The sequence below is a fragment of the Meriones unguiculatus genome, chromosome 12, assembly GCF_030254825.1.
Source record: "Meriones unguiculatus strain TT.TT164.6M chromosome 12, Bangor_MerUng_6.1, whole genome shotgun sequence".
Classification (NCBI taxonomy): domain Eukaryota; kingdom Metazoa; phylum Chordata; class Mammalia; order Rodentia; family Muridae; genus Meriones; species Meriones unguiculatus.
Window position 1 is genome coordinate 92,063,472 of NC_083360.1, and position 16,195 is coordinate 92,079,666.

The following is a 16,195-nucleotide window of genomic DNA, read 5'->3' on the forward strand; positions in this document are numbered from 1 at the left end:
ACTGCACAATAAACAATCATTCAGTATACCACAAGCTAAATGAATGAATAATATACATTAACAATTCAAATAACTGTAAAATAACTCACAATTTAGATAAAAACAAAACAAACAACCAAACAGCTTTTTTTTTTTTTTTTTCTTTTTGGTCTTTTGGGAGAGGGTTTCTCTGTGTGTAACCTTATCAGTCCTGGGCTCAGTTTGTAGGCCAGGCTGGCCTCAAACTCACAGAGATCTGCCCGCCTCAGTCTCCCAGAGTGCGAGGATTACAAGCATGCACTACTTCACCCAGCTCTCAATTCAGTTACTTATTCAGATTTCTAAATAAAAAGATTACTAAAAAAACAAAACAAAAAACCTAAAACTGTTTTTAAAAACTTAGCATACACAAAAGGAAAGTTGAAAGGAGACATGAAATAGACAAGTCCCATAAAAAATGAAACATTATTTCAAACAGGATTTCACTGTCTAGCCTAGGCTAGCTTGGATCTTGGTATATAGGCTGGGCTGTCCTAGAATTTGCAATTATCCCACTTGACCATCACAAATGCTGGGATTACAGGCCTATGTCACCATGCTTGGTTTATTCTTTCCTCAGTATCTGAATTATCTGATTGGCTCTAATGTTCACTGTTGGTATTGCTGCCACATACCTTAAAAGATTTGCTTGAGTTTTAACAGAATGGGTTCTAGAACCCAGGTCCTAAGAATGTTCACTCTTCTTTTATATGGCTGGTTATCAATAATAAACTGTACTGTACATCAAGATTCATCTTAGAGCAAGGCAGTCAGGTACTTTGTCTAGGGTTGTGTTATTTTTCAGGACTAAGATGTTCTTATATTTTCAATCAGAAAGTTTTTTTATAGTTTGACTATTTTTAATCAGATATGATTTACAAAAAGAAAAATCAATTCTCCTCAAAACCATGTATTTCAGATCACTGTAACAGAAGTCATAAAAATGAAACAAATAATGTTCTAATCCAAAGGCAGTAGAACAAATGCATTCATTATAGTTGTACAGTTCCAGAGGATAGAGAATAGCTATGGTAGTGTTTAACATGCCCAGGGTCTGGAAAGGCAGTAACATATTTTAAGGAAATATATTACAGCTATAACTTAAAAACCTCACCTTGGAATACATACTGAAACACAATGAAAACAATCTTGAAATTATTCTTTATATGAGCCATATGTGTACCCATATAGTTCTTATGAGCCATACATGTTTACAGACACAAATTGCTTCTTATATTAAAAAATGAAAGAACGTATTTTGTTGACAATGTAAGCTAATAGTACTTCTAAAATTCAAGTAATGTACATGCATCATGAGAAACCTAAGGACAACCATTTAAATGTTAAGCATAAAATGTCACTTAAAATATAAGGACGTATGGATAATTATGTTTTATTATTTGTGAAAATGAAGAATTAAAGCCAAAATAATTGCTCCTGATTTTACATTTGTATACATTGAAAGACATATGTATCACAATGTAAAAGTGCAAAGCATTCCAGAGAACTATGTTTCAAACATAGATAATTTGGATTTTGCACTTTATCACCAGAAACCTCATCCCACTTCCCACTCTTTCCTCCCTGGTTCTGGAGCTAAACTCAGGCCTGGCCTCGTGCGTGCGAAGCATGAAGTGCTTGCTCTGCAGTGAGTTGCACTCTCCACCCTATTTGTAACAATACTGGAAACCAGATGGGTGAGCTAATGAATCCACCACAGCATACCTTTGACTTCATGGACTGAAGCGTTATTATTGCTATTGCTAGTGGATGTTCTGCCACTATCAAGGCTGGCTGGTCTTGAAGCTAAATGAAAAAAATCAGGAGACAGTGTAATGAAACTTCCATCTGATAGCACTGAATTCAACATTCTTGCCACAGAATGCTTTGAGGAAACAATCATGCAGATTTTCTCAGCCTGGGCATGCTCGCAGAGGGTGAGTCATTTAGATTAGAAAACACAGACATTTTTAGATCAGTAAGATCCTTTGGAATATGATACTTCTGGAAAAACAGTTGAAATTAAAATAGAGGGGAAAGGGAAAGAAAGGGGAAGGAGATCATATTTATATTTGAAAATGCTTCAGAGACAAGTGGAGGAAAGTGACCTCTGCACTGATAACGTCAAACACACATTCATTTTTAATTAATATTTAAAGATTTAATTTTATGTGTATAAGTGTTTGCTTGTATATGTATGTATATGTACCATATCCGTGCCTGATGCCCTCAAAACTCAGAAAAGGACATCAGATGCCCTGGAACTGGAGTTGTGGATGGTTGTGGGCCACCATGTGATACTGGGAACTGAATCCAGTTCCTTTGTAAGAGCAGCAGATTCATTTAACTGCTGAGCCATCTAACATCCTATCTATTAAAAGATTTTTCAATTATAATTATCATCGTGTACCATGATGCCTGTACTGGCACACGGCCAGAGGTTTGTGTTGTTTTCTCTTCATCCACCTTTACACGGATTCTGTCTGCTGAACTCAGGTTGCTGAGCTTGTATGACAAGTGGCTTTCACTACTGAGCCATTCTGTTGGCTTCTTCTTTTTATATGTATGATTATGTGCATATGAATGCAATGACTGTAGAGGCTGGAAGAGGGTGTAAGTTCCTCTGAGGTTAGAGTTACAGACAGTTTGCTCCATGATACTTCTTAAAAATCTGCCTATTAATGAAGTTTATTTTAGCATGTTATTTATTACTAGTAATAGAATTCCATTTTGTAAAACATGATTTATCAAATAGGAAAATTTTAAAAATATAAAATACTCCATACTGTAGAAAAGTTTGGTTTTTGAATTCATCCTTTATCAAAATAAGTATTTAAAACCAATGGTGAAATGCAACTCTCATAATTAATCTTATATGATAGTGGTAACAAAATTACCTTTGAAGATTATATAGGCATATTTTGTAAATGACCTTGATTAAAAGAGAATACTGAAATGAAACAATAATCTTAAAAGGAAAAACTGCAGTATGGAAGAAGCAATGACACATTCACCTACTCAAAGCAAGCATCTCAGCATTCCCATTCGGTACTTAATAGACACCATCTAAGTTAAGTTCATTGCTTACCATGAACTCTTGATCCCGTACTAGAATCATCACTAATACCTTGTGGACTTACGTCTTCAAAGGATGTAGTATCTACATGAAATAGCAAAATGGACATAAACATATTTCATACTAAAATAGTTTCAATATAAATATTTACACAGAATATGGAAACACTTTTTCAGCTACACACAACACAGCTTGATTTAATGAATTCATAGCTTCAGGCACAAACTGGAACTAGAAGAAAAGAGTAGCTCTGATGAGAATTGACTTGTTTAAGAAAACACTAGAAGCAAGGAAACAATCTTCCCAAAGACCCTGCAAAGCAAAGCAAAAACCAGTGTTGTTCCATGTAGCTCTCTTAAGTTGTGCTTTGGAGTTTTAAGAAAAAAAACATACCACTCCCTCTTTTCCACTATATTTATTTGTTTTATTTTATTGAATTTTTGAGTCAGAACTTCTCATTGTGTAGCTCTGGCTGTCAATCTATAGACCAGGTGGGCCTTGAACTCACAGAGATCTGCCTGCCTCTGCCTCCCAAGTGCTAGGATTAATAGGCGTGTGCCACCACCGCCCAGCCTCTTTTCCACTATTTACCTGATTTTCTTCTCCATTTCATGTAAGTTCATTAGCTAGTTATGAGAAGAGGCCTAGAAAAGATTCTGATTATTTACATAGTATCTTAAAAGTTTGAAATAACTTGAAATTTCCCCCAAAATTAAATCTAGATCATGGCTTGGTAATTATTTCAGGTTTGAAAAAAAAAAGTATACAAGGAAGTCAAATTAAAATTCCCACTGCCAACAGTTACACACCACAGTGCAAATAGCAGACAACCTATACCTTTATTATTAACCAACTGCTTGGATCGGAAGGCTGCAGAAGAGTTGACAGTTGAAAAGTTGATGGCTGTAGTAGAGAAGGCCATAGCTCCCAATTCTTTTCTCCTTTTACCCGTTGAAATATCATCAGGGACCTCCAAATTTTCAGTACTACCTGTCCACTGTCCTCCTGCTAGGACCATGGACTGCACCAGGTCATTCATGGCTGGGATGTAAATGAGAGCAAATGAATCAGCATGATTAATGGGTTGGCTCTTATTTCTATTTTGTACTATAAATGGTCTGGTTTTATCTATGAATTAATGCAAATGGGCCCAAAACTATAACTACAAGGCCATTTGAGTAATGACATGCATTCAGCTGAATGGAATGAGGCCAAAAGCTGATAAATTTCAGTACTCTTACCCTCTTACCCCCCCCCAACTGCCTTTAAAAGACAGAAAGGAATTTTACTGTGTACAATGCCATGCTTTTGTGCTATGGTGTGAAATATAATTAGAAGCCTTCATAATGTAGTTTTGTGGTGACAAAAATGGAATGAGATAAGATGGAGCAATTTTACACAGTGTCATTACTGAAAATGAAAGAGTCCTTGGTCAGAGCAGGTTACTGAATAAATTCATCTTTATAAATAAAGTAAATTTACCAATCAATAAAAACCTGAAAGAGATACTCAGAGTAACATGATGTCATTACCCGTTTCACTTAAAAAGAGAAAGCCAAGATTATTACATAAAGAATGACAAACATTTTTAATGGTGATAGGCCACTTTATTCACTTATTAGGTTCATTAAAGAAATAAATTCCTAATGCTAAAGGGTTTGTTATATTTTTCCTTAAATAAACTTCTTTGGGGAAAAATCTGTATGGCATATAAAATTAAGTTTGTTTTTGCCAGTTGTAAGAATGCACTGGACATTTACAATTATATTGCATGTATTACTAAACATATGCATATATATGTATGAGGTAGTATACATATAATGCAAATTCAATCCCTTCTTTGAAAAAATATTCTTCCAGCTCTTCGTATTAAAGGAAGACTGCACTTTGCAAAATGAGAAATTAGTACAGTCCAGAGAAAGGTTAGTGAAAAATTAGTGATGGAAGCCAGGGTAGTCATTTGAAAGAAGCTGAACTGTCATAAAGTCTTACACATGGAACGACGGTAGCAGGCCTTCATTTTGTCTTTATCCTTCGGTCTGTTCCTCAAAAAGGGCAGTCTTTTCAGTGCAACCACTTTAATGTCAGAGCATGAGGAAAAACAGAAACAGGGAAATGAAAGAAAAAAGGGAGAAGAACAGATGGGAGTTAAATGTTGAAATCAAGGACAGGATGAATGTTGGTCTCAGCTATGTAGGCTACATTACAGCTAACACCCTCATGCTGCTGAGGACAGTGAAATAGGAAGCATGCACTCTGGTACTGTAAATACTTGGAAAGCACTGAAGACAACGATGAGGAACACATATTTTGAAAGCACTGGCTACAGTCCTATAAAAACAGGAACTGACTAGAATTACTTAGGGAGAAACCAAATTTCCTAGTTAAACTATAAAAGTAAACTTTTAAAATTACGCTATTGGCAGCTTACACTATAAAGGATGAAGCAAGCATCTATTTTTTTAAAATTAAGTTGAAAGCTTTCTTTAAAAAAAGTTAGGAAAATGCATATCCCACCGGAGAATTTTAGTTATATATGCATATATCTGCACTTATTTGCAGAAGCAGATAATACACACTTATCAACCAAAATTATGGTGGTTTGCTATTTAAAGCAAACCAAACTAGTTAGTTTCCTACCGTTTAATAAAGGAAACACTGGTTTAAACTAAAATCTAGTGCATGCACCGTTTAGCAGCACTGTGGAAATATACATCCTTTCAACAAGCAGCAGATATATCATTAGCTCAGTTTACAAAAAGTTGACTGAGAGAAGGAGGAAAAAAGAATAGTTTGACATCAGCAATAGATGTTAGCACTAAGTTCTAAAAAAAGCTAACAAAAATGGACCCCCAAAGCAAGCAAAATGGGAGGGAAATATAACATTTAAAGGTATTTGGGGGTTGGCGAGATGGCTCAGCAGTTAAGAACACTGACTACCCTTCCAGAGGACCAAAGTTCAATTCCAAGCACCCACTTGGCAGCTCACAACTGTCTGTAATTCCAGTTCCAGGGTATCCAATGCCCTCTTCTGGCTTTTGAAGGCACCAAGCATGCAAGTTGTACCAGACATAAGGGCACGCAAAACATTTTTGTATATAAAATAACATACTAATAAATAACAAATTTAAATGAGCCCATATTTTGAAGGGCCCAAAGGATAGGTTTATATTTAAAAAAAAAGGAAGTGCTGCACAAAAACAATTTTGTGAATTAAAAGGATTACTGCTCAAATATAAGAATCATTAGAAAAATTAATCTATCTCTTAGTATGACTTAATATAAAAATTTGTACATTTAGAAAAACAAATTATGCACAACCTTAATAACTCTGTTCTTAGAAGGTTGTCATCAGCATGTAAATAATCAAAGCTTTTGGATAAATTGCTAAGTATTCATTGAAAGAGGTGCAAGCTAAAATAGCTCTTTTACTTGTTTGACTGCTATAAGAGTCATGATTCGTTTAAGTTTTTAAATCTGACATATATCTCTTCATGCTTGGTAAACACAGCTATTCTCAATGACCAAGAAGGAATGAGCTGAAAGCAACGTAAAAATGGACACTTAAGCTAAAACAAAGCTGAATGGTTGCAGCATGCATATGTCATGTGTAGATACTTTTCTTTTTTTTCCTTTTTCTGTTTTCAGCTGTTTTTTTCAAAGACTGCTTTACTGACATGACAGACAGACATTCTTCCAAAATGGGCAGGATAAAAAGAATTGGAAATTTGCCAGGGGTGTGATTCTTTTTATGGCAATTATATTTAGAGACATAAAATGTTCTTTTCCTGAAGCATACTTAAGAGTAAGAGAGCATTAGTATTATTGAGTTTTGTTTATTTAAACAAAATCTAAAGTTGAACAACTGTAGGAAAGAAGAATATTGTTTCCTTTTGATTTTTATCCTGAATATTCTAGGACGGAGTATGAAAGAATGATTTAAACTTTAGACAGAATGACATAAAAAAAAAAAAAGAGGACTATGTGGGTTTTGTGTGTGTGTGTGTGTGTGTGTGTGTATGCTTATGTCTAAATAATATTCCTGTAACTTAAAATAATTAGGGATCACAGTACACTTTCTTAATAGGATGCCAGATATTTCTGTGTTTAAAGGAAGCAGGTAAAAATGACTTATTAGCCACCTGTAAAGGAAAACTTGAAGATCTCTCCACACCAGCATTTAACAATTAGGTGGGCAAGGCTAGATGGCAAACTACCCCAGATAATAATAATCTTATGTGAGGCTGTAGAATGCATTGCTTTCTAGAGACTATTAGATGTATATCATATACACATTTGTACTTTTGATTGCTTTTACTTATTAACTATCTAGGCAGCTAAAACTACTGTGAAATACGTGCTACCATCCCAAATACCATCTCCTTTCATAGATAATTCACTTGAGGATATCATGTTGTACCATTTTTTTGACTATTTTGAGATCCACCCACATAGACAGCCTACCTCTGAGGGAGGCAATAGCTGCCTTTGCTTATTTTTCATTTCATTTGTTAGAAGGAGGATTTCATGTTGCCAGCTGGCCTTTAACTCTCCCCACAATGACATTACAGATATGCATCACCACACCAGGCTACAAGTATGTGTTTAAAATTTAGTGACACTGGTAATGATGTGATCAAAGTATACACCTTTTCAAGTATTTTACAAGAACACAAATAGTCAACTTTGTAGACATCTTCAGACAGCTTAGTGTTGAATTCTTTTCTCTATTTCTTAAAATATACACTTTTTCAGGCTTTTACTTTGGTCTTTCTTTTTAGCTAAAACAAAACACACTAGCAGTGAATTGAAAAGTCTATAAATTTTATCGGGCACATTATGTGGGACTTCTAAGTCTAATAAAAACTAAGTCATAAATTTATACATTTACATTTCCCCATCTTTATTTCATTTTAACTAAAAAGCTTCAACAAGTATCCCTCAATAATTTCTGGAGAGTTTTCTTATCTTGAATTAATTCTGTAATACCTCTTCAAATTTCTTTACTTCCCCAATATAACTGTTTTTATACTATGAAAGCATATGAGCAAAAACCTCATTATAAAATACCTTATTTTGAGTAAGTTATAGATATTAATGAAATTAAATCTTATTCTTATTTCTTATCCTTATAAATTAAGATGTGAAGTATAAACAGAGGGAAAGCCTTGCCTATTTTAACAGCACATTTTTAGGAGCTGACATAGCCAAGCTCTTGTTTCAATGTTCTTTTTATAATATTTTACCTTACTAGCATAATGATGGTTCTATCTATGCACATGTCAGAAAACCAGGTGCAGTTGTACACTAATAGACTCTGCAATTAATTTTATAAACAAACTTAAAATGAAATATCATTCATCAAACTAAATTGGAAGCTGTTTTTTTAAAAGAGAGATCTTTAGACAGGATTCTAACTCCACATTCTGTTTAAAACACTTAAACACTCACTGCTGCTCTTCTTGGTCCCCAGCATCTGGCCATCTTCTAAAGAGTTTGACCCTACTGAAGAGCTGTCTTGACTGTCCTGATGAGGCAGCTGAAGAAACCCTTCACTGGAGTCTGAGCGGGTGGGTGTTAGTGTTAGACATTTCTGACGGTCCCGATTAATATCTTTCTTGGACTTTATCAATTTTCTCATTTTTAGAGTAATCCAGTTGCCTCTCCTAATAGAATTAAAAGAATTTTTAGTCAACAATAACCCTCATAGAATTATAAGCCTTAACAATACTACAAATAAGTTTTCTTCAAACAAGATCCACAAAATTTGATTAGTGTTACCTTCGAGGAGGAGATGGATCATAAAATTTGTATTGATCCATTATTTTCTCTTCTAATTTCTCTTTCTGTCGTCTCAATTCATTTAATTTATCACTATAAAAATGGAAATTACATTTTAGAATATGCACAATATTTTACACAATGACTTTATGACTATGATCTTACTTCTTCCCAGGACATAAAAAACACAGAAATTGTTACTGAATAAAGAAGTAACAATGAGCTTCTTCCATATTTCTCCTTTTCTTTAAATGTTCTTAAATACAGGGATGTAGGACTTCTAAGTTTCAATTCTTCAATAGGATTTACTTGAAATCTTCTTTAGTATAATCTCATTATGTAATTCTCTCAACATCTTTTTTATTAAATAGATACTATACAAACACTATTTCCCTAACTTTTTAGTATATCAAATGTTTTTATAATGAATTATGCTTTATAAATGAATTACATTTTATAAATAATCTTGAAACCATATCTTCACACAAAGATATTTTTTCCTTTAGGCTGAATTACTCAGGCTTAGTGTAGTCTGGCCTCCATAAATGTATGTTTAAGCACTTAGCCCACAGGAAGTGATGCTGTTAGGAGTTGTGGCCTTGTTGGAGAAAGCTGTAACTGTGGGGGTGGGTTTTGGGGTCCCCTATGCTCAAGCTGTACCCAGTGTGGCTCAAAGTCTCCTTCTGCTGCCTGTGGATCAAGATGTGAAACTAAAAAAAAAAAAAAAGTGGACCTCTCAGCTCCTTCTCCAGCACTATGTTTCCTGCCATGATGGCAATGGACTAACCGTATGAAATGATAAGCAGCTCCAATTAAATGTTTTCTTTTGTAAGAGTTGTCATGGTCACAGTGTGTCTTCACAGCAATGAAACCTAACTGAGACCTTAACTTACTTGTAAAGATTTAGTTCTGACACCCTGCTCTCAATGAACGAGTATATTCTCCTGTCCACATCCTACCTTCATTTCATGTTCTTGGTAGTATTTATTACATACAGATACATCAAACAACACCGAATAAGGTCTTTTAAAAAGCTTTCAATGCCCCTATTTATGGGCCAGCAGAGATGGCTCAGAGATTAGGAGCACTGGCTATTCTTCCAAAGGTCCTGAGTTCAATTCCCAGAACCAAATGGTAGCTCACAACTATTTACAATGCGATCTGCCATGTAGGCACACATGCAGGCAGAATACTGTATAAATAAAAAGTAAATCTTTAAAAAACACTATTAACACAATGACTATTTAATGATCCTTTATAATGAGGAAGGCATGAAGTTTATATAATGATGAATGGTTAAGATGCTTTGCTTGTAACACAGTAGGAAGTAGAAATCTACATATAAGTAACTACTATATGTCAAAGCAATAACAATAACTAAATAAAGTACTGTGGAAATATAGCAGGCACCTATAAAAGGGAAAATATTTCTATCTTAAACGACCGAAAAAAGAAAAGAAAAAAATCCTCATGAAGACAAAGGCTATATTCAACTGGGTATGACAATTCATGCCTATGATCCTAGCTCTCAGGAAGTAGAGACAAATGGATTACCTGAATTTTGAAGCCAGGCTGTGATGTACTTAAGGAGTTCTAGATCAGCTAGGGTTACCCAATACCCTGTCTTAAAAACAAACAATGTGGGCAAGGGGGGAGAAAGAAAAGTGCTGCATTTCAGGGTTGATGAAACAGTTCAGTGGGTAAAGGTAAAAGTTCTTTCTGCCAAGCCTTCTGTCTGAATCAACCTCAGGTTTTATTGGCAGACAAACCGTCACGGTGGGTTGTTCTCTGACTTACACATACATCCACATACATGGTGATGACAATGGACTAAACCTCTGAAATTGTTAAGCCAGCTCCAATTAAATGTTTTCTTTTTAAAGAGTTTGTTGTGGTCATGGTGTCTCTTCACAGCAATAAAACCCTGGGCATGTGAGTGCATGCCTACACATTGGACACAAAATGTAAAATTAAAAACATTAGAGGCAGGCAGATCTCTATGAGTTTAAGGACAGCCAGGCCCACATAGTGAGACCCTGTCTCAAACCAAAACAAACACCCAAACACCAAAACCCAAAACAGAACAAAGTCAATCAAACAAAATCATATAATAATATGAAATCTTCAGCCAATGGAATAGGATATATCCTAAAGGTTAGGAATAAAGAGAACATTCACGAGGCCAGTGGAGTTGGCAGGTGAGCCTACAGTAGATGTTCTCTGAACAGATGCTGTTTAAAGTCACAGGGTTAATGTCTGGACTTGAAACCTATGCCAGTCTGACAGTTGAGAGGCTAATGGCCAGACTCCAGGAGACCATGCTCCCAGTTTCTGTTTTCCTTTTAACTGATGAAATGTTACTACAAGCCACCAAGCTTAGGTGTCAATCCTGCCAGAACCACAGCATGGAGGAAGTTGGCTAGAAATGCCTTGACATTTAAGGTGGCTATTTTGTAGCTTAATTTCAATAAGTCAAAATAGAGACTATCTGAACGCCAATCATATAAACAAAAATCACTGAAATCTGGAAATTGATGGTGAAAGTTAAGACAAAGATAAGAAAGCTTTGAATAATGCCTCTGGCCAAGGCACATGTAATTCAAGCACCAAGAATGTTATATATGCTTGGGGTTTCTTAAAATATCTTTTCATGGAAGAGTCAAGAAATACATATCCCTTAGAAGACTGAAGATGTAGTTCAAAGAGGCCAGATACAAGTGAGATCTCTTTGTGATTTTGCATATATCTTAAAAGTTCATGCAAACTCTCATCTTTGTTCTATGAAAGACCTGTTTATGAATATAGAAGTACTGTTTCATCACCCCAAATTCTGCAATAATTTGATGCTTCATAAAAACATTGTATGTTCCCTACTTTCTCATGCTCTAGCTTGTATCAAGCTAAAAGAAGTCATTTAATCCTTTAAATAACCCTGGACGTGGTGGACAACTCTTCTTTACAGAGGGCACAGTCAATGACAGAGACATAGTGACTCGCCCATAGTAATACAACCTGGGAGCTGAGAACTGAGTCAGGAGGCCCAATTTCAACATCTGGGTAGTTTGTATTACATTATAGAACTTCTTACCTTAATGAGCTAAAGAAACGGAAGAGTTCTGTAAAGGCAAATCATAGTATGACAGGAAGACTTCCCACCGAGCTGCCAGGCCCAAATCTGACCCTTTTTAGATTCTCTTGTCTCTGTACTGACATTTCTTATCAATAATAAGCCAGACAATTTTTCTAGCGTATCTCTCTGGTAATCTGATCTCAGTTCCATTCTACAGTATAAAGATTGTGAACAGTCTTCTGCAGATTAAGCCACTTCTCTATTGCTTCCAGGAAGAATACTATTTAGGTCCTATATATAACAATAGACTGTATCTATTGCATCTCCATGTTTCTGCATTGGTGCTTTCCTGACCCAATAACACCGCCTCAAACCAATCTCCATGGCACTTCTGAGCCTCAGCTCAGCTCAAGCCTCATCTTTGAAAAATCCATTTTGTACCTCCCAGACACAGACAACCTAGCATCTGTTACATTTCTATAGCCTTTAAGGTATATCTCTTATTATAGAATTATTACACTTAAATATATACTGCATTTCTGGAGTTTTGTTTTATTTTTAGATGGGAGTCTTTTTATTTTTGAGATAGGATCTGATGTAGCCCAGGCTGATCTTGATTGCCTATGTGGCCAAGGGTGACTTAGACCTTCTGACCTTTTTGACTATCAAAAGAGCACTGGCAAGAAACAACTATACCCGGTTTATTTGAGAGCTCTTGATTATCCACATTGGTCTTGAACTTGTAAATTCAAGCAGTCTTTCCTCTCAAGCCTGTTCAGTACTGAGACTATAGGCATGTGTCTTGTTCATAACAATAAATCATTTGGGGCAGGACCCACATGTTTTCTAGTCAGTTTTCTGGTTATGAGCAGAGTACTTAGAGTGTAAGAAACCTGCAAACCCATGTCAAGGCAGCACATCCTCCCTAATGTTACTGCTTTGCTGGCGGAGTATCACCACCATGTGTCACGTGCTCACTCTGAGGAAGGCCTGTCCTAGTCAGCTCTTCCCTATTGTGGTAAGGTCCTTAGCTGGCTGAAAACTGGTATCTGGTGATGTGAACAAGCAGATTTACAAACTGACAAAGGCCTGACCCTGTCACAAATCGGCGTGATCCTGAGGGTCTTATACGATGTTGTACAAGTATGTTTTGTGACTGATAATAGAATCTTGAGAATCTTTAGGTCCAAAAGACTGAGAATTTCTACCACATCTCTGAGGAAGAAGTTGCTGTTTGAAAATATTTTGAGAAGAACAGAAACTACAACGATGCTAAGCTCCATGTGATTGCGACAGAGCTGCAAACTCACTAACTGGCTTATTACTACCACACTAAGTGGGTCCTCCCTCCCAAGTGGAAATACAAGTTGTCCACAGTACACTATAGCACCATAAATTTGTCCTGTGATCTCAAGCAGTGAGATAATTTAATAAAAGAGTACATGCTGATGTAAAAACACCAAGAAAAATGAGCATGGATTTTCTCTGCCACTAGGTATAGCAGAAACATCAATTAATACTTCAAACAACCAAAATGCATCAAAAAATTAAAGAATACAAAAGTATTTGGTACCTACATGTACTGTCTCTGCTCAACATGAAAGAGATCCTTGCTTTCCATATTTTGCTCCAGCAGTGTTCTGTTCTGTAGCATTAGTGTCTGAATCTGATCAAGTAGATGGCGATTTTCTTCCTCTAAATTTCCTTTAAGTTGGCTGAGCAACTGTTTAGACACAAACATTTATTTTTGAAGACAAATTTCTATTTTATACAAATCACCTGAAACATCTAAAACGTATTATTTATATTTATAGAGTACAATATACACAGTATTTAATGAAGACTTGCTTGATCAGAACACTAAATGATTATTTTAGTGAGAATGACCTTATGCTAAGTTACCTGGTTCTATAATATATCTTAATTCTTAAAAATAGTGGGTCAAATATATCTGTCAGTGTTTTCAATCGTCAGATATGTTCAAAAGCTACATTCAATTCTCTTCTATTTAAGTGGCTAAGAAACCTATTTAATAGGTTAGTTAAAGCCCAAATTTATACAACGAAGATAGCTCCTATCCTGCCACTCTTGCTCCAAGGATTAAATAGCTTAGGTAGAGTACCTGGTTGTAACACAGCAGTTAACACAGCTCATCCTTTTTCCAAGCAATGTTTTCAAATAAGCTTAAAAGTTGCTAATACTTTGGGTTGGTTTGACTAATGAGAGTAATTTAATCAAAGATTGATACTGTGGTGGTTTGAATGAAAATGGCCCTTTTAGACTCACAGGGAGTGGCACTGTTAGGAGGTATGGCCTCGCTGGAGTAGGTGTGGTCTTGTCGGGGAGGTGTGTCACTAAGAGGTGGGCTTTGAGGTAAGTGTGTCACTGTCACTTCCTGCTGCCTATGGATCCAGATGGAGAACTCTCAGCTACCTTGTCAAGTGCCATGTTTCCTGTACACTGCCATGCTTTCCATCATGATGGCAGTGGACTCAACCTCTGAAACTGTAAGCCAGCCCCAATTAAATGCTGTCCTTTATAAGAGTTGCTGTGGTCATTTTGTCTCTTCACAGCAATAAAATCATAAGACGGCTACTAACAGTTACTTTAAGCTTTTTGTAAAAAGTAAACAGAAACTAGAAATACACCCTCTATAAATCATAGTTTACAAAACTCAAAGGAATTATTCTAAAAAGTTATTCCTGTTAGGGTAGATTTCTGAGCCCCAGCATCAGGACTCAACATATCTAGAATGAAGCCAAGAGACCTGTATTAAAAGCAACAACAAACACAAGTCTCTAGCAACTACTAGGCCCCTTACCTTCTAAAGGGAAAAAGTAAATAATTTTAAAAGTTCTCAAGTCAGACACTGGTGGCATAGGCTTTTAATCCCAGCACTCAGGAGGCAGAGGCAGATAGAACTCTGTGAGTTCAAGGCCAGCCTGGTCTACAGAGAAAATTCCAGGACAGCCAAGGCCACCTGTCTCAAAAAAAAAAAAAAAAAAAAAAAAAAAAAGGGTCTCAAAAGGTACCAGGAAAAACAGTACTTATGAATATACATAATCATGTAGATACAGGAACTGTCAACATTGTATCATGTTTTGTCAATCCACATACTGCAAAATTAAAACATGGTAGACTTGTCAAAAACTGAATGCATTCATTCTTTCTTTCCAGTTTTGTTTTGTTTTTGAGATAGGGACTCATGCAGCTCCAGCCACATAACTTGCTATGTAGCTGAGGATGATCCTGAACTTGTGATTCTTCTGCCTCTACCTCACTATGCCTAGTTTCTGTGATGCAAGGAACTAAACCCAAGGCTCCATGCATATTAGGAAAGCACTCCATCAACTGAGCTATGTCTTTAGTCCTGCTATCTACACTTTCTTGTAGTATGAATTCTTACTCTTCCTATCAAACAGTGACATCTATACCCTGTTGTGGTGGTTTAAATGAGAATATCCCCCATAGGCTCAGATGTTTGACCACGTGGTCTCCAGTTGGTGGCACTGTTTGGAGAGGTTTAGGAAATTTAGCCTTGATGGGGATTTTTATCACTCTTTCTCACTTCGGCAGACTCTGAGGTTTAAAAGTCTTGTAGATTCCCAGTTCTCCCCCTTCCCTCCCCTCTCAACATCCTGCTCCAGATATTGTGCTGCTGCTTGCTGTCATGCATTCTTACCAGGATATGCTCTTGTCCCTTTGGACAAGCACAAGTAAACTCTCTTCTATAACTTACCTTGGTCAAGATGTTTTACTACAGCAATAGAAAAATGACTAATACATGTATTTTTTTGGACTTGGAATGGGTCTGGCTAAGAAAAAGTAGAAATAGTACATGAGGTTAATTTTGGTTGAAAGTCTATTTTTTTAGATATTAGGATGGCTACTCTAGCTTGCTTTCTTGCATCCATTTGCTTGGAAAAGCTTTTTCCAGTCCTTTACTCTGAATATCTCTCCCTGGGTGGGGTGTGTGTGTGTGTGTGTGTGTGTGTGTGTGTGTGTGTGCAGCCTTGCCAGGCCACAGAAGAAGATGATGCAGCCAGCCCTGAAGAGACCTGATAGGCTAGGATCAGATAAAAGGGGAGGTGGTCCTCCTCTATCAGTTGACTGGGGGAGGAGCATAGGGAGAGTGGTTGGGCCTAGGAGGAGATGAGGGGGCTACATCCGGGATACAAAGTGAATAAATTGTAATAAATAATAATAAATAGATAAAAGATATTAAAATATAATACATAAAAATTTCAAGT

General features: G+C 36.2%; 1 protein-coding gene across 7 annotated transcripts in view; it reads right to left on the reverse strand.

Moving 5' to 3' along the window:
• Positions 1–16,195, reverse strand: part of Ccdc88a (coiled-coil domain containing 88A) — a 124,833-nt gene that overhangs the window by 8,300 nt on the left and 100,338 nt on the right. For 5 of the 7 annotated variants that reach the window (XM_021651679.2, XM_021651676.2, XM_021651678.2 and 2 more), the window contains exons 23-29: positions 13,523–13,668; positions 8,876–8,968; positions 8,546–8,760; positions 5,087–5,170; positions 3,932–4,135; positions 3,107–3,178; positions 1,744–1,824 (exon numbers count right to left, since the gene is read on the reverse strand). In XM_021651679.2, the coding sequence (XP_021507354.1) occupies positions 1,744–1,824; positions 3,107–3,178; positions 3,932–4,135; positions 5,087–5,170; positions 8,546–8,760; positions 8,876–8,968; positions 13,523–13,668 (895 nt within the window). The remainder of the gene's footprint in view (positions 1–1,743; positions 1,825–3,106; positions 3,179–3,931; positions 4,136–5,086; positions 5,171–8,545; positions 8,761–8,875; positions 8,969–13,522; positions 13,669–16,195) is intronic. The other 2 variants (XM_021651681.2, XM_021651677.2) reach the window with 1 other exon arrangement.